We start from the raw sequence: 27,405 nt of genomic DNA, 5'->3' as shown, positions 1-27,405 counted from the left end.
TGCTGGATGACCCTTTTTGCAATGTTTTCAATTTTGGGCCCACATTTGATAATCACCCTTTTTGGATTTTTTTAACGTTTTTGCCCAAACTTGATAACAACACTGGACTTGCCCCTTTTCCAAATTCTACAAAATAAAACTGGACTTACTTAGTGTGATTATTCAATTTTGGGCCCAAGTTTGATAAAAACACTGCACTTACCCCTTGTGATTCTTTCAATATTTTGGCCAAATTTGAAAACCGATGGACTTTCCCTAGTGATTTCTTCAACTTAGGCTAAATTCAATAGAAATTCTACCCCCTTGTGTTTTTTTTTAATTTGGGCAAAATTTGATAAAAACCCTGGACTTACCCCTTGTGATTTTTTCAATTAAGGGCCCAAATTTGATAAAAAATCTGTTTTGTGATTTGTTTCACTTCGGGCCTAATTCGATAACAATTCTGGACTAACCCCCTTGTGTTTTTTTCAAATTTGGGCCAATTCGGTAGAAATGCTGGATTTACACCATGTTCTTTTTTCACGATTATGCCCAAATTTGATAAAAACACTGGACTTACCCTTTGTGATTTTTTCACTGTACTGAGCCATTGTGTTTTTCAAATTTGGGCCAAATTCAAAAAAATGCTGGAGTTACCCCTTGTGCTTTTTTGTTTCAATGTTTGGCCCAAATATTCAATGTTTGGCCCAAATAAGTTAAAAATGCTGCACTTGCCCCTTGTTTTATTTTTTGTTATGTTCTATAAAAGAAATGCGAAATATTTTGCCATTTTCTTCGCAAGTAGGCGTTACATTCAGCTCCGAAACTTTTACATTTGGCTATTTCTGTGCCTATAAATCAGCGTTAAGTCGAATCTATGACACTGAATTGCTTGAAATTACCTTTCAAGAACAAGAACAAAATAAGAAAAACCACTAATTGTTTGGGGGACCAATTTCTTGCGTATTTATTGTTCTCCCTATCGGAGCTGCACAAACAGTTATAACACAGTCATTTCTTCAAAAAGGTTTTGGAGTTTTTTTTTCATTTATTTTTTGTGTTTTTTTAGTTGCTTTAGAACACTAACTGACAGTACTCACAAAGTCTACGAAATAAAAATATTTTGAAATGAAGCAACAAGATTTTGCAATAATGTACAGTGATAACAACAACAAAATAGGCTAAAAAGATCAGGAAAAATACAATACTTTGTCTTATAAATGGTCCGACTTAAAACATGGAATCTTTGATAGTCATTGTTTATCAACAAAATGGCAAGGATGGTCTTAAATTAGTTTATAAAATCACCCCAATAGAGATACATACAAAAATCAAGGGTATCAAAAGGTGATTTTTAAAATTCAACAATACTTTGGCCTGGTGCACGAAACGTTTTACTTGAAAATCTATGATTTACAAGGGCTTAATTTATATTATTAATTATCAGTTATAAGTTAAATTCTAAGATGGCCAATTAGATTCATTGATTGTTTTTTTTTTTCAAATTGGATATTTGCATTAAATTTTCTACAAGAGCAAGATAAATAAATAAAAATTCTTTGACAGAATAATAGCCAGGCCCTTGATTATAGTCACTTGTTTAGCAATTTTTACCTGAAAATTGACTTCAGACTGGTTTTATGACTTCATGTGCTTTGGTGCAAGCTTTGCATAGCAACATCTACATGTACACCAGCAATGTACATGAATACCATGTATGGTACCATTGTGCCGTCGCAAAACCATCTATAGTTTGAAAAATTTATCATTGACTAATACCACAAACTATCACACATGAATTTGACCCAACACTAGTTGCAAAATTGAAAAAAGGGTTGTGTTTTTTTACAGGTTTGAGTAGGGCAAAACTGCAATTCGAAAGGGCAGAAGATATTACCGCAAATTAAAATCTCAATACAATCTGTGACACCATTTGGTTTTCTGCATAGTGCAGTATGACATGGCGCACCCAGTTCACAGAATAGGTTTGCCTCTCTATTCTGGAATAGTTTTGAAAATGAGGTTATACCAAAGATATAACAATTATTTAACAGATAAGTGACTATTTCTGGGGGTTAAGGATGAAATACATTTACTGGTTATCTTCTCGGGTGAAAACTCAATGCCTAATCCATCCTATATAATTAACTTAGACACTAAAGGAAGACGATGTTTCACATAAGAAATTGTTTTTCCATTATGTAGCCTTCAGATTCTTACGAACATACTTATTGTTTAGGTTGATTAATTTAGACAAGATTGGAACCTTATCCTCTCCGAAATATTTGATATGCTTTGAAGAAAAGGATTTAATTAATTAATGAATTAATTAATTAATTATTAATTACTCTAAAAAACAAAAACGATTTAAATATACATTTATTGAATAACAATATCTAAACGCTACGCAGCATAAATACCTAACACCTAATACTTAATTTTGAGAATGGTCCTTTTATAAATTTTACTATCAGAAATCTTCTTAAAATAGTCCAAACTATTTGATACTTATTTAGAAAATTAACAGGGGGTGGGGAGAGGGTGTGTTTATATTTTTGTTTCTGGGAAAGGTTTTGTGTGTGTGTGTTAGTGGTGTTTTTTTGGCAGTGATTTAATCCAGTGATTGATTTTGTCAATTTTAAATTGTACAACAACCTGATAACGACGGGGTGGCGGTATATTAAATATTAATCACTGAAAAAGGGCAGGTTAACGCCTCTTTCAGGACGTTAGCTTTTAAGAAGTGGCTGGCATTTATAAAAATTTAAACACGTGCCAATCCCTGAATACGAAAAATGTCACCAAAAAATTTGGCATTTACATAATTGCTTCCAATGTATACAAACTTCATACACTGGGCACTTGTAGGGAAAACAAAAAATTCAAGATAATTTAATACTGTTTTTACACAATAAAAACAGGGAATAAAATATGCATTTTTCATATCATCAGTTATGTATAGCATTTTTCTTCCTTTTGTTGTCTCTTCATGTCACAAGAAACACTTCAGTTGGTTCAACACATAAAAAATCTTACTTTTGGTTTTCTTCGTTCATAACATCATTTAAAAATGGCCTCATCGCAACAATTGTCAAGGTCACACCAATTTCAATACATTAGGGGAGGGACAGGAATGGGGGATCACAAATATTTATAATTCCTCAAACGATCTTAAAGAAAGTCGCAAATGTCATGGATATCTACAATATTTTCCCATCTTCACAGTTTTTTTTCGTCATGGTGTTTCTTCCACATTTAAAACACCTTTTTTTACACATGAAATAACATCCTACGCACTTTGTTTTCTTCCCCTTGTTTTGGCATCCAGTACCATCCTGTGTCATCTAGTAACACTAAATTAAAAATCAGGACCCGATTTCATGAAGTCTGTAAGCATAAATACTTGCTAAGCACAAACAAATCTTGCTCAACAGAAACATGATTAGCGAAAATTCCATAAGGCTTAGATAGTTGCAACTTGTGCCCTACTCATTTTTTGCCTCGCAAAAAAAATTGCTAAGCAATGAAATTGTTGCTTTACAATGTTATGCTAAGCAAAATGAGCAGGATGCCAGTCAAAGACTGTACATGTGAGATGGTATATTAGCTGGTACCTTATTCTGGTAAGCATACTTTTTAGTGCTTAGCTACTTGTTGTGCTTAAGCAACTCTATGAGATAGGGCCAAGGTCTGTTCCATAGGTTGACAAATCCAGAGATCGGCAAAATCCTGGGCTTCATCATTTAACAATTATACTTTACTCGCCAAGTTGTCAAACTGGAAGCCCAAATGCATTTGTAATGGTTTTTTAAACAGTTATATCAAAATTGTGAAAGAACAATCATAAAGTTGTATAATACAAACCTCTGGAAAAAAATATAAATAAAGGAAAAACGAGTTGTGGAAAAGAAAAAAATGAGACCGCGATATTTATCAAGAGATGTTGTGAAGTTGTGAAAAGGGTAGGTACAACATTGGTAAAAATTTCTTGTTTAATTCAAAGAAAGTTTTCTTTTAGACCACTAGAAATTTGTGGATGCAACATTACTCTTCTATCTTAAGTGGTGAAGATTTAAAGATTACAAACAAAGATTCTTTCTATTTATTTTTGTTATTGTCTTTTTTTAGTTATAGACCTAAACATTTAAGATGCATTTTTTTTATAGCTGAATTCTCTTCGGACAAAACTAATTTATAGCAAGATTTTCACAGCAAGATAATCAATGCAGCATTTTAAGAAATTCCTGATTGTTGAGAAAATGTGAAATCTACCAATATTGCACCTCCCTTTTGGCAAGAGTCTATGCTATGTAAAGAGGTTTTTCCCCCAATACTTTGTGTAAATGTTCAGTCCACTTTAAAGAATACTTGTCAGTAAACCAGGCGCCTTTCCAAAAGCAGCATTTGAACCTAACACCTTCCAATAGCTACATCAGTGCTCCACCAACCAAACAAAATTATCTGCAGCACCACATCCCTTGGTTTTGTACTATTCAGTTTTAAAATCTATTCATCTTCACAGAAACAGGAAAGATGCCAAGTTCAAATGCCCCACTCTCGCTTCTGTCAACTTTCTTCACACCAGGTGTCTACGCACAAGTCAAGTACATGTAACCCCCCTCGGCAAATTATTTTGTAATCATTATCTAAATTTTCTTTCTTTCTGAGATTGAGTTTCGGAGTTCGGTGGGTGTCAGATCTCAACAGTGATTTGTCGACCCCTGGGGGTAATCATTCACAGCGTTAAAACACACTGTTTACGTGTGGAACACAAAGACAATTAAACGCACAATTACAAATCTAAAATACAATGCTTGCTTACAGGTTTTTTTTTTTAACAAAGAACCGATTTCTGCCTTTTTTTCCATCTTCTTAACTTTCACTGTCGGTCTCTTTCTTCGTAATATCTACTTCTACTATCAGCTTTATGTCTCAAGCACTAAAATTTCAAATTTAATTTTTTTTTTCCCGTTTTTTTTTTTTTTTTTTTTTTTAAACTGACTATTTTTGATCACCATGTTGGCACTTGACTTTTTATACACAAAATGGATCAACTGTTAACATTTAGCTGCGTTGGCTTCTACAATGTAGGCCCAATGTAATAGGCAGTTTGCAACACCAAAACTACATTTCTTCACTCTCAAAGTTTCATGGTTTTCTTTCTCACATTGAGTTATTCCAACAGTGAACCTCTCTCCTTGCTCTTCAGTAGCCAAGGCTCCTGTTTAACTGGAAATCACAAAGTAATACCACTTTATTTTTTTGGCTCGTTCAAAAGCCACACTGCCGTTGTTGCAAACTGCCTATTGCACAAAATGGATCGGTCCCATTTTGAAATCAGGCTCACCCAATCGTGAATGCCACGAGTTTATTTATTTACCGCGTTATGTCCGTCAAACTATACCAATTAGTTAAAATGCATCTTTTTTTGTTGTTGCAATATACAAGTTTTCCTTCCCATTCATTACACTCTTCCAAACTGAATGACTCTGGAAATATGAGCTTAACCTCTACATACACCTTTGGTACAAAGTAAAATTTTTAAGAAAAAAAATGCTGAACGGTTGTTGATAAAGAAGGCGTGCGAACAAACATCTAGCCGTCAGAGTCAGTGTGCTGCTTAGTAATCGGTTTTACAAAGGCATGGTCATTATGTTTTGTTTAAGTACAACTGTTTTACAATTTCAGCACCACAACTAACTTCTTGTGATTTATTGCTTTGTTTAAAACTTTTAACTCCACCTTGCCGTGTGAGTCAGAATGTATATAATATAGCTTATTTTTTTTGTATTAGTTTTTTTTCAACTAAAGTTCACATTGATTTAACATCAAGTACGATTTGAGTTGTTGGAACTGTCAGAGTATGGAAGGGGGAAATGGGTCGACAACTTGTATCTTAAGCTCTCAGTAATCTGAGAAAACACACAAAATTAAGCCACAATGACCGTTTTGCCCCACGTGAAAAACAGTTTGACTGTTAACTTTTAAAATATTCCTCTGACTTTGTTCGACTTTGTGTCAAGTTGCCCTTATGTGTCAAAGGCAAAGCAAATCCCACACTTTAATAAATGTACTCTAAAAACCACACTGAAGCTACTATAAAAAAATAAAAAATAAAATAGTAAGAATAGTGACATTTCTTATCCACAGCATTTCAGTTTCTAGAAATCCTTTTCAAAAAACAAAACAAAATTGACTGGCCTTATTCATTCAGTTTTGTGACATGATACAAATTTTGAGTCATTAAAAGTTCAGAGCAGAACCTCAAGAATAAAAAGACTGCCAAAATTGGTCAGTGATCAATTTTCTGTAATTAATTAATTCTGTAATTAACTAACGAGAGGATCCAGGCAAGGGCAAGGGATGGGAGAACCTCCGACAGCACACTTCAAAAAAAAAAAAAAAAAAAAAACATAGCTAAAAACAGCCTACGGCAAGTTACAGGAATAAAAAACCAAGAGAAATAAAAACGAAAACGATGATGACAAAACACTAAGGTGTGCACGCTCAAATATGGCTTTAGCTTTTTTTTGACTTTTCTAAAAAATAAACAATACCCACAATGTACAATGACAACTTTGGCACTGCCATTTGTCCCCCATGGTGCGGGGTGGCCATGGGTTGTAGCTTTGGTATCCGGTGATGGTAAACAAATATCAAGCAGAGCAGACCATTCCTTTTTGAATCTGTCCCAACCATGGGTTTGCTGGTTTGAGATGACCAACTGTGGAAAGAATCAGTAAGCATTGGGGCCCCGATGCTGCTTACCGCAGTCGTCTGCGCTTACAGCATCCTGTAAAGCCCACACTTCTACACTGTAAGTGCAGAAATCCGCAGTAAGCAGAGTGGTTACATTGACCCCAGCTCATCAGTGCAACTAACTCATCTTTAAACCGATTTGGGAAAAAAACAGAAAATTATCTGCATTTGATGTAAACAAGTTATAAATCAGCCGAATACAGTAAAAGCTTTCCGACTGGCTGACAACTTTTAAAGAGGATTCTTTTCAATTTATTGAAAATGAGAATAACTGCACTGTTTAGAAAACAAATTCGACAAGGCGAGATGAGCAGCTTCATAAAAAAAAAACCAGAAACACAAAAAACAGCTTTTGAACTTGCTCCTAAGTTGATACTTGGCCATTTACAATCTCAAGCTTGTAGCTTTCTTGCTTTGCTAGTTCTGTGGATTGATCCTTTGCCTCCTCTAAGGGAACCAAAAGACCTGCACCTATTTATCACTGAAGCATTACGGAACAGTCTGTATTGACACAAGTTTAGGGGGGGGGGAGGACGAGGAGGAGGGGTCGGGGGGGGGGGGGCAGTGGTGGTCTGAGTTCGGCCTCTACACATCGTCCCCATATTCCAGATCATCGTCGTCTTCGTCGTCGTATTCATCGTCATCCTCGTCGTCTGGCTGCGGTGCTTGGTGATGGTGGTGCTGTTGTTGCTGCTGCTGTTGCTGCATGTGCATCCGCTGCATCTGCATCTGCTGGTGGACAGCGGCGGCCTGCGTGCTGCCGTTGTAGCTGCTGCTCATGCCCAGGCCGACCTGGCTGAGGTGCTGTCGGTGCTGCTGCTGTTGTACCTGGTGCTGCTGCTGTTGAACCTGGTGTTGCTGCTGCATGGTGGCAGCCTGCATGTGACTCATGCTTGGCGGCTGTGCAGGCTGTGCTGGCGATTTGTGCGGTTCAGGAATACCTTTCTGCTTTGAAAAGAGAAGTACAGAAAACGTTCAGTCACCATCAGAGAAACTGTGAGAATGCCAGCTCCATTACTCTTAGTCTAACTAAATTAGATTAGCTTCATTTTTGTGAAACTCTAACACCACCTACCCTCACAGCCAAGACCAGTGGCCATAAACCCTTTACACACATTTCTCTCTATTCCTGAAAGTGGCTTTAATTTCAGAGCTATTGGGGTTTTTGTCACGATCTCCTTGGTACCCATTGAAAATATCTGTTAAAACTTCATCTTTCCTCATAAAGTTGCCACCCCCATTAAAAACAAAGTTCAGTGTATAACCCATTTAGACACACTTAGCCCAGGGATGTATGCTTCGTTTTTGAAAGGACAGGGGCACCATGGGTAAATCCTATCTTGAGTTAACTCATCCTAATTTAAGATTTGTTCAATGCATTCTTATGTCTATGGGTACATAACTTAACTCATCCCAAGTCCTAAGATTAATTCTAAGTTAGAAAGAGTTTGGTGAAACCGACGGCTGATGCGACCACTACCCCTCACCTTAAGCCTCCACTCTCTCATGGCTTCCTCGTAGAGTTGATACTTGATGGCCACCTGGTCCTGGTATGGCTTCTTCTGCTGATCAGTCAGTTTATTCCACTCCTCACCACAGATAACGGTCAGACGCTTGCCCGGTTCCAGCGGGATTCCCTTCATCTTCTTGCGGAAGTCCTCCAGGAAGAGGAAATATGCTGTGGCCGGCTTCTTGGGCTTGTCCGGGTCACGCTTCTTTGTGAACATTTCTCTCTGTGGATTGAAGGCATGGAATTGATTAACAATATGCACGTCTGGCAATGTTTTAAGATTGACAGAATGTTGTAACAGCAAGAAAAAAAGCATTCTTCAAGAAAGTGCCAACACCGGCAGGAAAGCTGTTTCCTCTAGGCAAGACTTTACTGCAGTAAGCAACATTGCAGCAAGTGCCCAACAGCTTTATGAAGTGGGGCAGATGGGAATTTGTGGTTGCCTTTTTGGAAGATGCAATACCGGACAACGCTTTTACTGTTATGGGAGACGCTAAGGTAGCAGCAAACATATCACATGACAACTAATGCATACCAGGGGCCAATTACATGGCTCAGCTTCCTGCCAAACTCTGCCCTTGTGATCCCCATTCTTCTCTGAACGTGGCAAGCAATGAATTTTTGCGCTACCTGTGTGAGTAAAGAATGCCTAGTAATGTGGAGCACGCAAGCGCACAAGCAAAAATTCCCCGCTAACCGGTGCAATATTCTTGACTTCAGCTCGTAACTCCCTGCTTGCGTAAGCGCCGATTCTTTAGCGACAATACATAGGGCCACGAAATTGGACCCACTACAATCAGTTTGAGTGTTGAGTTACTAACTGGAGTTTGATTTTTTATAAGGACCTCAATGAACAGCAGGTAACACGAGGGATTTGGGGGTTGGAATCGTCTAAAAAAAAATGAATTCCAAACTCACCTGGGCAAGATACCTCTCTCTGTCAGTTAACGCCAGCTCGGCATAGGGTTTCCTCTCGGTTTCATTCATGGAGGTCCACTTGGCTCCACATGCCTTTGTTATTTCACTGGCCTGGGATATAGAAGAAAAGCAATTGTTTATCCATTAAGACATTTGCGAGTTACCTTTAAATGGAGTCTGGTACAATGACTTGCCTGGTCACAATTTACTGCTTAAATTTGAACTCATCAGACTATCCAAACGGTTGCCATGTTGCATGAGGCAAGCTTTTGCCATGACCAGGACTTGAACCCACACAGACACTACAATGATTTAGCCATCAGAATTTAAAATTGACGCTCTACTTCACTCGGGTACTGTCACCCATCGGTGGAATTTTAAACGCTTTTTATCTTTGTGATTTCAGTAAAAACAATTTTTTTTTTTCCCCTCTCTTTTTCGGGGACCACACTACATTATGTACAGTAGATTGGGCGTGGTGGTGTAAAACCGTACAATATATATTTCTATTTCGCATTATTTTGTTCAGACACTTTTACTGACAAAATTTGACTGAACAAATCAATATTAGCCGTGTCTGTGCATACTGTGGCAATTATACCGACAATGAATGACCTCTAGTGGATGATTCCAAAGATAAATCTTTATTTGTAAAGAGGAAAACAATTTGAACGAAGAATGACAACTTTATATCTCAATTATTTTTTCAACCATGTTCAAAATTCACTTATAATTATGTTAATCAACCACAACTGGTTCATAGCTCACCATCACACAAAACTTTATCACAACAAATCTTTAGAGTTGACATGCAGTTCAGTACTTATGCAAGGCATAACCAGTTTTAATTGTTTGTACTAACCATACTACATATATCATTATTATTTTTATTATTATTATTATTATTATTATTGCTGTTTTACGTATTGTTTAAACTTGATTGAGTATAACCATATTTGGTATTTAGGTTTATAGAATTTTCCGGACACTGATTAGTACCGGCAAAAATACAAATTATTTATTATCATAAACCTTTCTTGACTACGAATAATGGGAAGAGGTTGATAGTATAAAACATTGTGATTAAAAGCTCTTTTAAAGTGACATAGTTTTTCGAAAATGGAGTAAGTTTCCAGAAATTTGATTTTGAGACCTCAGGTTTAGAATTAGAGGTCTTGAAATCAAGCATCTGAAAGCAAACAACTTTGTGTGACCATGGTGTAACAATGGTGTTTTTTTTCTATCATCGATATCTAGCAACTTCATCGACCAATTGAGCTCAAATTTTTACAGGTTTGTTATTTTATGCATATGTTGAGATACCCCAACTGTGAAAACTAGTCTTTGCCAATTACTAATAGTGTCCAGTGTCAAACAGTTCAAAAAACCAAAGGATTTGCTTTAAAATAAACCCTCAAGTGAAGATGTTCCTCAATCTTACCCGAGGAATTTGCTCTCCGTTCTTGCCGAAGTTCTTCCTGAACGCCTCCAGGTAGTAGAAGTAGCCAGTCTTGGGCTTCTTGATGTGGTCTGTTGGCTTGGGTCGTCTCTTTCTCTTCTGTTTGCCCTCCTTAGGTTTGCGCCCTCGCTTGGCTGGGGACACCATCAACTGTTGATGCTGCTGCATCATATCTGTTGGCGATGAGGGAGAGAAATGCTTGGGTTTACATACGGTATGCAATTCAAAATGGTATGAAATTCAAAATGAGTCTGCCATTCAGAACAAGGTTTTTTTGTAACAAAAGGGCACAACGATTTTCCTCTCTTCAGGGGAAATTACTATGAGAAAAATGTATTTATTCGTATTGGAATTTTGCAAAGGGCACCACAGTAAAAGCACTACACAGGGCACCACGGCGATTGCTGTGGGTGGTGGGTGCTGTGGTTTATTTAGAGACCTGTTCATCACTTGCAGAGCAAGTATGTAGCAATATTATGTCAAACACAAAATGACATTTATGTTAAAAAGTTTGTAGAACAAAGAGAATCTCTTTTGAAGTTTTCATTAATTAATACTGTCATTATTCACCTTTACACTTCCCAACCATGACCCAAAATAATGAAACCCCACACAAACTGGATTTATTAACCAGGCCAAATGTGTTGAATTCATGGGGGCTCAAACAAGAAATGGAAGAAATGAAAAGTCTTCAACTACCCACTGTCAACAAATCTGTCACCATGCACTTTTACTTTCAAATTTTTTTTTTTTAAATGAAGTTTCATACATACACACATTGAGAACATATTTTTAATTAAAAATTGTGCACAACCCACATTGTAAAATTGCCTAGACCTCAATTCTTGGTGCAGACACAAGAGAAGCTGGTGGTCCGTCTACCATCCTGCCAAAATGCTGTCAATGCCAACTTTAATTCTGACATTTACAAAAATCCATTACCAGACGGGACAGGTCTCTGTATGCAGGTAACTAAGCATTATGCATGTGTGGGAGATGTACATAGTAAAATAATCTCAGTCCACATTCGGGACTGCCAATCCAATGCAAATACTACACCATGTACCAATTTCACTACCTAATCAACATGTGGCATGTACTACTATAGTGAATTTTGCCAACTGGGTAATGTTAAGTGTATAATGAGACCCATGTAAGCTTGGGCGATATCACGATATTATAAGTTATCACACAAGCGCGAGTGGAATACGGAAGTATATAGCGCTTCTGCGTCCCATATCCGATGGGACGCAGACGCGCTATATTTTCCGTATTTCCACGAGCGCGCGTGTGATAACGTATTTATCTTCAAGCAAACTTGGCGCGTGACATAGAACACACAAGACGCATGGTAGTGATATTAGCCGTGCAATATAGGTTTTTATCACCACTCCATTCTGCCAATCTGATTGGAGGATTAGCGCGTACTTGAAGATAATATCGAATATCGCGATATTAATTTGGAAACGATTTCGATATCGGATGGATTTGGTTTTAATCGAAATATCGATATATCGCGATATATCGCGATATATCGATTAAATATCGCGATGTATTTGCTAGCTAAGACATCTTGCACCCCATAGGTTTGGAGTAAAACCAGAAGAATAGGTCATTAGAACACCTCTCTTATGCTATGATTGTCTCTTCTACAACTTTCACTTGGAGTTTTAAGACTGATGATGTCAAATTTCATTAATCGCGATTATATCGAATATCGCGATATATTGTCGGCGATATATCGTGAATTAAATCAATCGATATCGCCCAAGCTTAGTTGTTGATAGTATAAAACATTGTGAGAAACTGCTCCCTCTAAAGTGATGTAGTTTTTGAGAAAGAAGTAATTTTTCACCAAAATATTTAAATTGAAAGCATCTGAAAGCAAATAAAAACTTGTGCGACATGGGTGTTTTTTCTTCCATTATTCTCTCGCAACTTCAACAACCATGCAATTGAGTTAAAATTTTCACAGGTCTGTTATTTTTTGCATTAATGTTGAGATACACCAAGTTGTAAGACTGGTTTTTGACAGTTACACAATACCTGAATAAGATATCTCTTCATGCTTGTTCAAAACTACTAATAAAATAAATTCTGGTCCAGTAAACATTTCGCTACAACTAAAAGCGTTGTAGTCTTAGTGGATTTTCCAACACAAAAAACTCCCGCACTGTGACCCCTAAATGTCTGCATCACACTTGCCACAATAGGCTACAGTATCCCAATGTATAAAATTGTACACCAATATTGATGTTTACCTTTAGACTGCATCATTTTGAAACCCAACTAGAAGTAGGTCAAGGTTAATGGCAGTTGATATTTGAGGTCAACAACTACATGTGTGTACCCTTGCACTAATACCAATGCATGCAAAACATGAGATACAGTGAGTAATTGTTCTGGTATGGTACAATGCTAAAAAAAACAAAATATCAGAATTAGTTAGCATCCTGTGTGCATAAATATCGGAGGTTTCCTCCATGCAACACACTTGTAAGCTATGTAGTATGTACTGCACGTGATAACACAGAATAAACTGTGCGCTTTTTTAAAGCTTTTTTTTTTCAAACTGTTTTTCTTTCTTTCAAAATCACAAGAAAAAACCCATTTAAAACATGTTTTTTTTTAAAGCTACAGATCGCACAGTAGTTTCACAAAAGGGAGCGTACAAGATTCTTTAGAACATGTACATGTAGGTCAGTACCTACATGTTACTGACCTACATGTTATGTACTACAAAGTTTCATTTTGTTAGAGAGAATTTTGCCACCAGTGTAGAGTAAAAACTTGCTGTTCTTTCACACAAAAAGCTCATTCTTTTGTCTTCTGTAGAGTGAAAAGGACTTTTAAGTTGATTCAGCTAACTTCATGTAAAATTAGGACCAAGATGTTTTGGAATTATTTCTCACACATTTTTAAAAATGAAATTACTCAATATTTCACCGGATATTGTTGGTAAGTTGTAATAAGTTTACATAATAAAATTTGTCAATATATATAGTTGTTGTTCTTTTTTAATCATGTTTGCCATCACCAAGGATCAATAAAATATAATAGCCAAGATTTATTGATTTTTAGTACTATTATTATTATTATTATTATTTTAAAACTACACTCTAAAATGACAGTTACAATTTAGAACATGCCTTATGGAGACCACGGGAAAAAAATAAAGGTAAAAGCAGAATCCTCTAAGGGTTTTAAACACCAGGAATGTTCCACCACGAATTTTGTCTACAAAGGGAGGTTCTTAACAACTACAGGGACTAAGGAAATAACAATAAAAATGCTTGACAAGGTTGCATTTTTGAGAATGTGTGTAGTACATACAAAAATCGTGCAATGCATTTTCTGGCATAAATGTATTGTGAGACAGAAATGTATGCGCATGTCAATGTTGCTGTAGAATTGTTGTGTGGCACACAATGGCATCATACACAATAAAAACAATTTGGGGTCAAAATACCATATTAAGTTCATGTGCATCTGCTGGGGGGGGGGGGTGGATGAACACGTAGTAGGGCCTACTGTACATGTGTACAGATGTAGCAGGGAAGGAATTTGTCCACCAAACTTGCCACCAGTTTTTTTAAGCCAAGTTTTGACTCGACCAGTTTTGTGCACACCACAAACTAAGAAATTGAGTACGCACATGATGATTTTTTTGGGTAGCAAATGATACAATTTCATTTTAATATGCTGTAAAAGGGAAATCATTCTCGGTGTAGTATGTTCACTCAGTGCTGGCAATAAGCTGTCAACATAGTTTCACAAACACTGCACCATTTAAAAACACACTTTAATGTATTCTAGTATAAACAAGTATTTTTTACCCAAACTGGCCAGTAAGTCGGTCTTAACACACATAACAGTACTTCATTTAAAATTTCATGACTAAATCACCCCTGATGCATACTCTTAGGCTTGCCAAATTCTGACTCCAAATAGATCCAAATTACGGCCTTCTCTAACGGAAAAAATGAAGTCAAAATTGTTAATAATAAAGTCCTTTTTGAGAATGTTTTTACAAAAAAAACTATATTTACTTAGGTTGCACATGTTAGACATGTACATGGTGTCTACATCACTACAACGTACAGCATAGAGAAATTTGTTGTGTTCACTGTTTTACAAAAAAATGCGTTCAAGTTTTCAAGATTTGTTTTGTTTTTCAAGTTGGTTTTATATATTTTAAAAAACATTCTTTTTTTGATTGTGCAGGGTTCGATTTTTGCAGCTTCAGAAATGTTAACAATGTTTTTTTTACTCTGAACTTTTCCAGATGATTTTTTAAATACCAAAAAACACAATTTAATATTGGGGTCCAGAAAACAGTAAATGTTTAGTTTTTTATCTAAAACTAACATTAAAGACAGAATCTTGTCAAAATGCAGAACATTTCTCTTGAATCTATAAAAATGGCTATTTAAAATTCTTACCTAAAATTTAGGATCAAAGGTGGGTGGAAAGAAAAAATAATTATTGATTTATTTATTTGTAATGGTTTAATAATGCAAAATGCTACCCGACATTATGTAAGAAGACATGCATAGTTTACATATATTGACATTAAAACACTGGAAAAGCTGACCTACAGAGAAAAGCTGACCTACAGAGAAAAGATCTATGTTTTGGGGGCTGATACAAAGTTAAAAAATGATAGGGGCCTAAAGCACAACTAAAAATGGTTTATCAATGAAAGATATTATTGATCCAAATCTGCGGTCGATGAACTGCATGAACTAAGAAAAATTTGGTGTTTTTGGTATGGCCAAGTTTCACTTGCCCTTTGACACACATAATATACTTCCAATCAGACAATGCTGTATACAATGTATTCAACTTATACCATGAAGAGAGTAGGCATACATAATGAACAACATACATTGTAAATGACTTTGTTAACGCTTGTGGATGACCTTTTTTGTTGAACTTTGCACCATATTCTCTATCAGCCTAAATCACATTATGATTGAATCATTAGAATATCTCGGCCTACCCACGTCCTGTGTACAATGTACGAACAGGCTCTCCAGATGTGCAAGGCTCTGGCAATCAAAGAATATTATTTCTGAATGACAACAAATTGCTGAACAAGCCAACAACTTGTTAAAAGACAATCTGCTTCTACCATAGAAGAATTGAGTTACTTGTCAAAATGTAATTCAAACCACAGGTGTACTTCCCTCCTTTTCTTCAAGCAAATTAAGACAATGCCAAGCACCAACTTTATGGCTCTTGAAAAATCATCGCTTGTGAGGATATATGTAGCAGAAAAAATGACTTACCACAGCATTTCACAGGTTAGCAAGGATTAAGCGTACTTCAAATACGCAGCTAGCACAGAAATGTTCACAACACTACAGCCCTGTAAGCAGTGATCGAATGTTTAAGCAAAGATTTCCGAGCCAAGAAATTTGCTCCAGCCCTTCATAAAATTTAAGCCCTGGGTCTACTGCACACTGACTCAGCAACCGTTATCGACTTTCAAAGTTGTATTTGCTCAAGACACTACATCGGTAGCCAATACTATACTGTATGATGATGAACAAACAAATAAATTAAATAAGATTGACAGAAATAAATCCACAAAGCGAAAAGAATCTACCTGTACTTTTTCTTCCTGGCCAAGGACCCGACCAGTAAAAGAATAAAGGAAGAAAGCGAAAAGAAAGCGAAAAGAAAGAAAAAAAAAAAAACACCAATGTATACAATGTAGTATTAAGAATCTTGTCGAAAGGTTTCATCAAGACCGAGCGTGTCAACCTGACTGACAGGAAACGGGAACTGACAAACCAAATACCGCTCATTCAAAATTCCCTCTCCACTTAATTACCTGATTATTTCTGCAGTCGGGACCCCCCTCAAACCCATGGAGAAAAGGCAAGCATGTCGCATGGATTTTTGTGTAATTAAGATCCGTGATTATATCCCACCACACAAGTGAGGAAAGCTCCCTCTTTGCTACCAGTGTGTGTAGCTGTCAAGAGTTGTTCACACAGAAACATAAAATTATTTTGATAGGAAATGTTTTATTATTTTTTGCGGTACAGGCAACTATCATCCTACTATTATTATTTTTACTGTTAGTCATTCAGATCTCAAGGACCAATTCTCAATCATTTATGTAACTAGTTGTTGATGATTTTGTTTAATTCAAACAAAACCATAAACAAACTAATTACACAAATGTGGTACTTCTTCCACCACATACCTACATCCAAAATAAACACTTTATATCCACCTGACCATCTTTATGATTCCTTTTCAGTTCTTCGTCCAATCACAGCAATGCGACCATCAAACCACACATTCACCTGACCTGAAATTGCTTGCGAGTACAATAACAAAACTTCCCCCCATTCATGCAAAATCAAATTTAAAAAAAAAAATCGTGGATTAAAATTTAATTGAAACAAGTGTAGTAGCACAGTCTGGGGGGTCACTTCGATTCGGAGGTGTTGCTAAGAGCCGTGTTTCTGCATCTTCACTCTAGATTTTCCATCATTTTTTGAGCAAGCTTGATTACCTTCTACACATTACTTCTGGTCAGTAACTGTAAGCTTTGTTGTCTTATCCACGCAGAAAGCTAAGAGTGCCGCCTTACGAACATGCTGCTTGAGTATTCCGAGAGTAGAGTAGCCAAACGGTGACACATGACAATAAAATTGGCATCTACTTAGCGTCCCAAAACAGTGCTTTGTCAGAGTGAAATTACGATTTTTAAATTTCAGGTTTAACAGAACAGCTTTAGTTCGCCTAAAAAAATAAACACGGACTGAGATTTATAAGTAGCCAATCATCACAAACACCATCTTTAAAGTATACTGCAATGCATCTTGGGAAACCGTGGGTATGTGCTTTTTTTTCCATAAAAAGTAAGCTTCACTGCATTAAATGCTACATGTATTATATAAATGTCTTGTACACTAATTAATTTTATTATAATTATGATTATTATTACACATCAATTCAAACTGCGACAACCGAATGAGCTCAAATTTTTACAGGTTTAGGCTTTTATGCATATGTTGAGATACACCAAATGAGAAGACTGGTCTTTGACAATTACCAATAGTGTCCACTGTCTTTAAGACTAATCTTAGGACTTAGGACGAGTCCCAACCCTGCACTGTAGCATGCAGACCTTAAGATTAATCCTAAGTTAGGATGAGTTACTCGTCCTCGTCCTAACTCTTTGTGAAATCGACCCCTGGTAGTGTTCATAAACAAAGCCACTTCATTACTGACATAACGTGTCTCTTTGTCTTACCACAGGGCAAGGGTCCAACTGCGACGCTAGAAAAAGTGACATCAAATAAGAGTGGCATCAAAGAAGAAGCAACATATTTGAACTTTGTGGAATCAATCAACAAACTACAACGCAAAGAACTGTGCGTTTAAAAAGATGCGATCTACAACGTAAACTGCAGGAGTTAATGAGTTTTGTTGGCGTCTACCACCCAGTTTGCCTTTATAATTTATTCTTATCTGACCCCCCCTTCAACTACCTTCCGAAAGCCCAACCCCCTTGACCCATCGGCTGGTACCAAAAATACCTACCAGTTATTAAATGTACCAGTGAATTTCCTCAAGAGACACTCTCAGCCAGTACACTAACCACGCAAAACAAATTACACATCAGGATAATAATTTTCTTATTTGATTTTTTTTCCTGTTATTTTCGCAGTTATTTTCTCATTTTATTATTTTTTATTCACCCCCCCTCTCGTTCTCTTTCTCCACCATCTTCATTTTCTTCTCTAGCCTCACAACACAGCTACTTCAGCCATAATGCAATAGAGTCCGATGGCCCATACAGTATACGGTTTACAGCGGAATCAACTGAGTAAACAGAGCACGTCTGCATTCTCTGACCATGTATATCCACCGTAAAAAAGGTTTTCAAGTAATGGGAATAGGCAATCACGCTCGATTTTGTGCATTTCTATTTCAACGGGTGTAACACTATAGTGCAGAATCGCCTGTAACACGATACTATAAAGTAATTCACTGGATTATTTTTGCTGGTTCTTCAGGACCACGCGGCTGTTTCGTGCGTGTCGCCACGCCTGCCCTAGTGCAGAGTTTGATGGCGACTGCACTGTGGGGCAGCAAACAGCAGTCTAGCAACGCAGGCAAGCACTAATTCAGGAGATTAAAGTCTGTGAGTGAGCAACATGGAAAAATTTAGTGTCACTTTCAAGTAGGGATTATTGGGAGGGTGACTCACCCCCGAAATGACCTATAGATGTTTCCTGTTATAAGGATCGGCAAGGAATGATCCAATTGCGGGAGGGGAACAACTTGTTTCTGGGGTGATTACTTTATTAAACAACTGTACATGATCATAAAGCCATGAAAGAGTGAGACACAGAGTGTTTACTCCGGCAAATATGTTGAAATTAACTTGTGCGGTGTGTGTTGTGCTAACCTAGTTTTTTAAATATTGTCTGCGGTTTGAGTACAAGTGATAAAAAGCTGACGTCCCAAGCTCAATTCTCAGCTCAACCTGTTGACCATGATTCTTAATTCCTTGATATATTTTTTCTCTTTCATTCTTACAAACTGGGAGTATTCCTGCCACTAACTGCATCAGCCACTTCCCCGGATGAAATCAATGTCTATCCGCATGGTGATTGTTATCCAGATGGAGATCGTTAGGCTGTACAAATCCGTTTATCAAAAATACCGTGTAGTGTATACATCGATGAATTTATGTATTGTGATGAGGCAAGTCAACTTGTCATTCACTGTGATTGCAATGTGAACTGGTCTCCGATTTTTTGTATTAGGATTGGGTTTTGGTTTTGGAAGTGCCGTCATCGAATTCCTCAAAACATAATTTTTTTAATAAATCTATACAGTAAAATGAGATTGAAGACAAACATTTGTAATAAATATCTAATACTGTAATACACCAAAAGAGCGAGATAGTTCACTCGGTAGAACATCGGCATGTTAGTCTGGAAGTCGTTGGTTCAAATCCTGCTCTGGTAAAAAAAAATTGTTCAAGCCCAAATTATATCAATTTACCCAGTCTATTTCCCTTGGTTCGTTACTGATAAATTTCTACAGTCCATAAGAAAATTTTAATAAGCGTTCAGTTCAGATTTTGACTCCCAAAAAGGTGGACAGCAAATTAAAATACATGTATGAACAAAATTTCCTTTCAGAGTTTCCCACCGAACAACTTAAATTAAATTATTCATGCACAGAAATACTAATATTTAAATAGAAAAGGCCAAATCTTAAAAAGTGGAATACAGGCCAGCAAAGCAGGTTAAAACTACAACCACCAACAATATCTTGTGATTCTTTTCAATACGCGTTTACCATCGCACCCTGTGTCAAACCTATTAGTTTGCCCTTTAAGCACTTTGTCAGGTCTGGTATTTCACTACACATATCTACACAATTCAGCGACATGGGAAAAAGGACACAATTTATTATTGGACAAATTATTTTCCCACGAAGTGAGTGATTTTCAATGTGACCAATGTAGAGTATCAATGTGCGTGCATTGTGGAGAATACAAAACAAAAAGAAGCAATACTGATGTGCATGGAGGGCCTACGTATAGAATAGATCAATATTTCTTCCTTTTTTATTTTTTAGTAATATTCCCAAATTTATTTAAAGGCAGTGGACACTATTGGTTAAATACTCAAAGTAATTATTAGCATAAAACCTTACTTGGCAACGAGTAATGGGGAGCTGTTTGATGGTATAAAACACTGAGAAACGACTCCCTCAGAAGTAATGTAGTTTTCATGAAAGAAGCAATTTTCAAAAAAAATTGATTTTGAAACCTCAGATTTAGAATTTGAGGTCTCGAAATCAAGCATCTGAAAGCAAACAACTTCGTGTGACAAAGGCGTTTTTCTTTCATTATTAGGCCTATCTTGCACATTTGACGACCGATTGAGCTAAAATTTTCACAGGTTTGTTATTTTATGCATATGTTGAGATACACCAAGTGAGAAGACTGATCTTTGACAATTTACCAATAGTGTCCAGTGTCTTTAAACAGATTTGAGAGCCAGACAAATTTGTCCAGGCCTACATTATGTTAGCATGAATGGATACTGCAACACTTTTTTTTGTAAATACATTCCATAAAAAGTAATTTTTTTAAAAATCATCAATTTGCGATTGAAGGCCCTTTGCTTCCACAGATGGCCTTGAAGCAACACCTGTACAATTCCAGTGAATGATTTCCCTGTAATAGCAGAGCTGTTTCCTTCACATTTCTCCATGATTTTACTCAAACCAGATTTGACAAATTAAATCACAACCTCACAACCCAAAACATTTCCAATCTTCCCACCCATCCAAACCACCAAAACCACATTACCCAGCTCTGCTCATCATACATCAATAAACCAGCACAGAGTTCCACCCCCCCCCCCCTCACAGCCCCCCCCCCCCATCCCCAATGTAAAACAAACCAAGATTGCCCACTCCTGTACAACCATGATACAGCAAGTGTACAACAAACGAACACAGCCTTCAGACACATTAATCTGTAGATCTGTTTTTAAAAATAAAATTTAACCTGAATGGGGACCTTGTGTCCTTCTGTTTGTTAGACTTTGTGCAGCTAGTGTGGTCACGACCCCCCTCTGCCAAGCAGAACAAAGACACCACAGTACCATAACTGCCTGTTACATTTGACCCCCATAGTCATTGGCGCTGGGTCCTGGTGAATGTCACACACACACACCATACACACACAAGAAAAAGGAAAAAACACCATTCATGTTGTTTCATGCAAATATCATGCAAAGGGTGGTGGTAAATTGTTTGGGCAGAGGAGAGGGGCTGCTGGTAAAAAACAAAACCAAAGATTCGGGGAATTTATTTGTTCATCCTGACTAGACAAACTGAAAAAGAATTTGTTTTGACCAAAGTTGGAGCATCATAGTACACCAGGCTAAACAAAGACCAGACAGGACCATGTCCTCCACATAATAGTGTCCATAAAGTACAGCTGGATATAAGTTTGGTAGACATTAGTACCCTGCAAAAAAGCTCGCACCACTGGCAGTGGCACAAGGTGGCACTACCATGCCCCTTCAAAGCTCATATTGTGCCAAAACATACAGCACTTACCTCTTGTTATTTATTCAAAATCTGGGAGGTTTTTTTTACAGCTGTCAAAAATAGTTTGTTCTATATTAATCATTTGTCTCCCTCAATAATGCCCTTAAATAAATAAAAATTCTCTTAAAACTCACTTTCATAATGCCCTTAAATAAATAAAAATTCTCTTAAAACTCACTTTCATATTTCTTCCAATTATAAAAAAGCAGGGCCCAGTTTCAAAGAGCTGCTTCCAAGCACAAAAAGCAGCTTAGCACAAACAAATTATGCTTACCAGCGAAACTACTACCATGGTACACGTACGATTTACGACTGGTATCGTGTTCATTAACGCTCAAAACATTTTTTCTTAATAAGCAGGTTTATTGATTTGGGCTCATGTACTGTCCACAAACTCTACTCACTACCCATTCCTTTTTTATTCGACAGTTTCTTTACAATTACAGTTCTGCTCAGTATTAAATTGTACATTATCTTTAACATTATTTTTCTGTAAACACTTCCCTTTTAAATGTTTTTATAATGTATATTCTTGTTGTGTAATAATAATAATAATAATATTAATAAATCCAACACAAGGAATTGTTGTTCCATTGATCATATATATCACAACTACCTGCACCAAATATGTAATTATAATGAAAACATTTCTTTTTTTTATGTCAACCATAACTCAAATCATGCGAGTGTGGGATTTTTGTGGAGCACGATAGATTCTGAAAACCTTTCAAATGAAATGAACTCTCGTAAATCAATCTAAGTAGCTGTTTACAAATTAAACGCTACATCAATCAAAGGTAAAAAAAAAAAAAGGGTCAACAATAAACATATTCATCATAGTCCCTGAACAGATTGTAGTACAAATGTAGGCCCTTATATGCATCTTTTCATATCATACGTGTGTGTCTTTATATTTAACTTTGGTACAGGTACCATTTTTTAACACAAATATCCGGAACGCTTCTTCTGTAGAACAGTTTAAAGGACATTTAAAAACACACTCGTTTATTCGTTCCATCTAATGTGTTTTTGATTCTGTCACTTTTTGTATTTTTGCTTACTATTCTTTATTCTCTTTGGGGTTTTGGTTGCATTATCCCAAGCGCTTTGTATAAATACGGTTGTTATTATTAAACTTCCATCAAACAAAAACTGTGCATTCTATCAATTTAAAGAAATATGTAATGTATCAGAACACGAGCAATTACTAAAAGCAATGCAAAATTTGGTGTCTACACCCGACAGGGTTCATACCAGAATGTTCAACTGTGGGGCAATCATTCTGAACCCAAAGTCTGGAAGGTTTGGCATATTATTTTAGCTTGCTGAATGGAAACAGGGCTCTCTGAATATGTTTCACTTGGTGTTTATATTTGGTTTTAATAGCTCTATGTGCAATCTGAGGCACTCTCATTGGCATTATCTATGACTTTTACAAAATTAATCTCTCAAGTTTCCCCCCCCCAAAAAAAAATAATAATAATAATAAATAATAATAATTGTTTAGAATTATTATTTGTTTACGTATCAGCTGCACTACGCAAGTATCAATGGCCCGATACGTTGGCTTACGCATGGGGAGAACCCATCTCAAGGGCAGTCTACTGACAACCGACAATGACATAGTTTCCTAGTTCTGTTGAATACAGAACTTCAGTAACTAGTGTAGATTCACAGAGTCCTGGGTCCTGGAGCATCACACTTAACAACAATTCATTTTGACTGGAGGCCATTCATTCCATAACAATAGAGTCCTCAGATCGGAAAGAAAGTGCACAAAAAAGAACAAAGGACATTCCTCTTAATTCTTTTAGTCAAATTTTAACCTGACCTTGTTTATGGTTCCGAAACAATTAGCAGGCACTCTATTGGCCTTCCAATCAAGTTTCATTGAAAGATCAGAAATGAGTAATAAATTAATAAGTAACAATATAATTACATTTATTAATAAATAATTCAACCACTTTAATTGAAAACTCACTAAGTTATGTTTTTCAATGGATTTAAATCAACCACCCTCAGTATGTAATGCACCTTGTTTGACCCAACATAAACATGAAATATTAACCTGTATCAGATATAAGGCTCAATTTGCCATAGGAGAAGACAGTAAAAAGCCCCATCACTCATTACTGCGTTTTCACTGTCTTTGATTTAGAGATCAAAGCTAAATGTTTGACTCGTTTCTCAAAAGAACAGGAGGCATGTCCCTCAAGGGTAACAAACTTCGAGAGAAGTTTTCCAGTTTCCACCATGACCATCTTAATACCATGGAAGTTATAGAATTATGTAAACATTTATTTATAAATAGGGGGGCCTAATATTTTCAATCTAATATAATGTTACACTTTTTCAGGGGTCCGATTTGTGGGGGGGATCTCATGACCACAGGGCTGCCTGGCTTGTATGTTAATGCTTTAATTGTTATCAATGTACATTGTGTAGACTGTAATTTGTGGTCTGATTTGTGGAAATAAATATGAACTGATTTGAATTAAATATCTTTAATGGACCGGAACAGAATGAATACACAGTTAGTTTAACATACAGGACCCTGTAACTGGATTTTCTGAAGCAACGGGAGAGTATCTCATATTTATTGTAATATGCTTTGATACACAACAAAATTGAAAGACTCAGTGGAGGTCACACTATGAACCTCGCTTTGTTTTTTATTACATAGTGCGGTACTTTTACTTTAGTCACCAAAGACTGTCCAGACTTAAGTTTACTGGCCCGAGGCTAAAATCACTGGCCTCTCGGGCATGTCCCCGGGATCATGAGGTCCAGTGTTCATTTCAAGCCCAGGGATGCATCACTGGGTTTGATAAAAATAACCCTTTATATCACTAAATCAACTTTTCATCAATTTCATCAAATTTATTGTGGTCCTAGTTTAATGGCTCTGAAATGCTTTGTTGTGTGGTTTTTTGTGCAGGTTTTAAATAGGTTTTATTGGGCTTGATTGAGCTTGAAATTTCTAAGCAACATTTGGGAGATATGAAATTCCTACAGGACAGATAACAACAAAATTTACAAAACTTATATCCCCAACTTTTTATTTTCCTCGCTTGAACAATTTTTTCAAGGGATCCCAACATTGACCAAAGTTGAACAATTCATTTAAAGGCAGTGCTGGACACTATTGGTCATTTTCAAAGACTAGTCTTCACAGTTGGTGTATCTCAACATTTATGCATAAAATAACAAACCTGTGAAAATTTGAGCTCAATTGGTTGTCACACGAAGTTGTTTGCTTTCAGATGCTTGATTTCGAGACCTCAAACTCTGAACTTGAGGTCTCAAAATCAAATTCGTGGAAAATTACTTCTTTCTCGAAAACTATGTCATTTCAGATGGAGATATTTCTCACAATGTTTTATCAGGCCTGATACTTCACGGAGGCAACGGAGGCAACCTCTCCCCATTACTCGATACCAAGTGAGGTTTTATGCTGATAATTATTTTGAGTAATATACCAATAGTGTCCACTGCCTTTTTAACTTAAATCCCATCCTTCACCAATACTTTCATACCATATAATTGATAATGCACTATACTGGAGCATGAATGGTTAATGGATTTGAGTATCAAATTTCATCCAAATTTGACATTTTGTCAGACTCCACAAAGATGTCAGTTGACTTTCAAATTCAAGTGAGTCACTGAATTCAAACGAAAACAAATTATAACATCAGAATCAAATAACTTTTAAATATTAACTAAGTCTTTGAGGGTCAGTTAATTTGTTAAATTTACATTTACTACAGTAGTAAATGGAAATTTAACAATTTAATTGACACTCGAAGACTGAGTTAAAATATTTAAAAGTTATTAAATTCTGGTGGTTAGTGCTATGCCCACTCGTTTTAGGTGGGGAAATGTAAACCCAAATATTTTGTAATTCTTTTCTGAATACCTACTTGTACTGAAGTTGGTATAATGGTAGTAATCATGCAAAATTAAGTGCCAGTTGGGTGGTATAGAAATAAAAGAATATGTCAACTTAAATTTGAAACACGAAAGAGCGCCTACAGCCGACTTTTGGAAACTTATATTTCCTTAGTGTCAGTTTGTGAATGCTGTAACACACCTACCACGGATGGATTCAACAGTAATTTCCTTTTCAATTTTGCATGGGTTTTCAGTTAAATTTTTTTCATAATTATTTATTCGTTTTAAATTATTTATTTAAAATTTGAAAATTTATTAGCCCATTTGTTTATTATAATTTTTTATATAAACTTTTTGTATTTAACCTGTTTGGTTGCAAATGAATAAACAATTGTAACTAAATACTTTCTTGGGATAATAGTACACTTCATATTTGATTAGAATAACAACAACAAATTGACATTTTAATTTACTTTGTTCCAAGTTTCTTCAGAGTGTTTCCTCAACAAATATCACAACCTTATCCAATATTGAATAGGACTCACCAGAGATTATTTTTTGTCAAAATGTTCGTTGTTAATGTTTACAAAAACTACCAGTTACCTGTTGATTCAATCATTTTTCATAAAAATATTGAAGACAAAACAATATGAATTAGGTTACATTACAACGAAACACTAAAATTGGGTCGCACTTAATTTATTTTCGGGAGGATTTTGATAAAAATGTAGATTAATTCTTTAAGTGTGGGTGTTACACAAAGTATTTATCAAATTATTTGAACGATGTAGCACAGACAAAAGGAAACAGTTTTCAATTGTATTATAACAGATTTCAGTTCGTTTTTTAAAGTTCTATTATTTTCAAAGCAACAAATCTCAGCACCATACCAACAGATTCCCTTCAAGGAAAAATCTGACATTTAACTGATCAAACAAAAATTATAAATCACTGCATGAAATCTAAATCATGCATAGAAAAATACTTGCGTGTATTTCATAAATAGATCTATTTAAAGTCCTATGACTGTTTAACACAGATATATTTTAAAACTCACACACAGTCCCAGCACTAAAAAGCCACTTGAAAAATAGAAATAATAAAATATGGCATAAGCCCTTTGTACATTATTATATGTATATAGCGCAAATGGGGCGCGCTGATTGGCCAGCAAGCAGCTGTCATGAGTCATATAGTGTTGTGTACAGAGACTATGGCGTTTCACGATACAGCATCAGGCATGGCGCCCTGTGACCAAACAAAGGAACACAAAGAAAACCTATTTCACTTCTTATTTTCAGCGATCTAATGTTCTTCTTGATCCATCGTACTCATCCCACGTGTTTCCCTATCGTTACCGCAATCCCACCGAGGGCCTGGAGAAGTGCTTAGGACGGTTCCTGGCGGTGTGAAAGAGGGGAGAAATGGTGGGAATTTGCCGCAGTTAGAGCAAGATCCGGGCAGAACTCTCGCGGCGATGGCGCGGCGCAAGAAAAACCATCTAACCCCTTCGCCATATCCCCGATTCTCACAGCACGCTCAAAGCCCTCGCGATGGAAAAACTGAAATCACAAAGAAAATAAATAACCCCAAAACACCACTGCAACTCACCCATTCTGATGCTCTCGAGGTGAAAACTCCACAGAAATTAAATCTTAAATAAATGTGCTCCGACTATCAGGTGAACTGGGGTATCGCCGGATCGTGGTGCGGACAAAAAATTGGTTGTTTTTGTCGAAGGTGCAAAGACGAAGCGCAAGGCCGGGCAATCGGGCAA

General features: G+C 36.4%; 1 protein-coding gene across 2 annotated transcripts; it reads right to left on the bottom strand.

Annotated features, from left to right (window-relative positions):
• Positions 1–916: 916 nt before the first annotated feature.
• LOC139954115 (high mobility group protein B2-like) lies at positions 917–27,405 on the bottom strand. 2 transcript variants are annotated; one of them, XM_071953777.1, is made up of 5 exons: positions 27,240–27,405; positions 10,608–10,798; positions 9,167–9,277; positions 8,226–8,471; positions 917–7,686 (listed from the first exon to the last, which is right to left on the bottom strand). In XM_071953777.1, exons 1-5 carry the CDS (start codon positions 27,241–27,243, stop codon positions 7,324–7,326), a joined length of 915 nt encoding a protein of 304 aa, XP_071809878.1. In that variant the 5' UTR covers positions 27,244–27,405; the 3' UTR covers positions 917–7,323. The 2 variants fall into 2 exon arrangements, with proteins under 2 accessions (XP_071809878.1, XP_071809879.1); XM_071953778.1 differs by having other exon boundaries at positions 917–7,683.

Source organism: Asterias amurensis, chromosome 2 (assembly GCF_032118995.1).
Source record: "Asterias amurensis chromosome 2, ASM3211899v1".
In the NCBI taxonomy this organism is placed as follows: Eukaryota; Metazoa; Echinodermata; class Asteroidea; order Forcipulatida; family Asteriidae; genus Asterias; species Asterias amurensis.
This window is presented reverse-complemented; position numbering and strand designations above follow the sequence as displayed.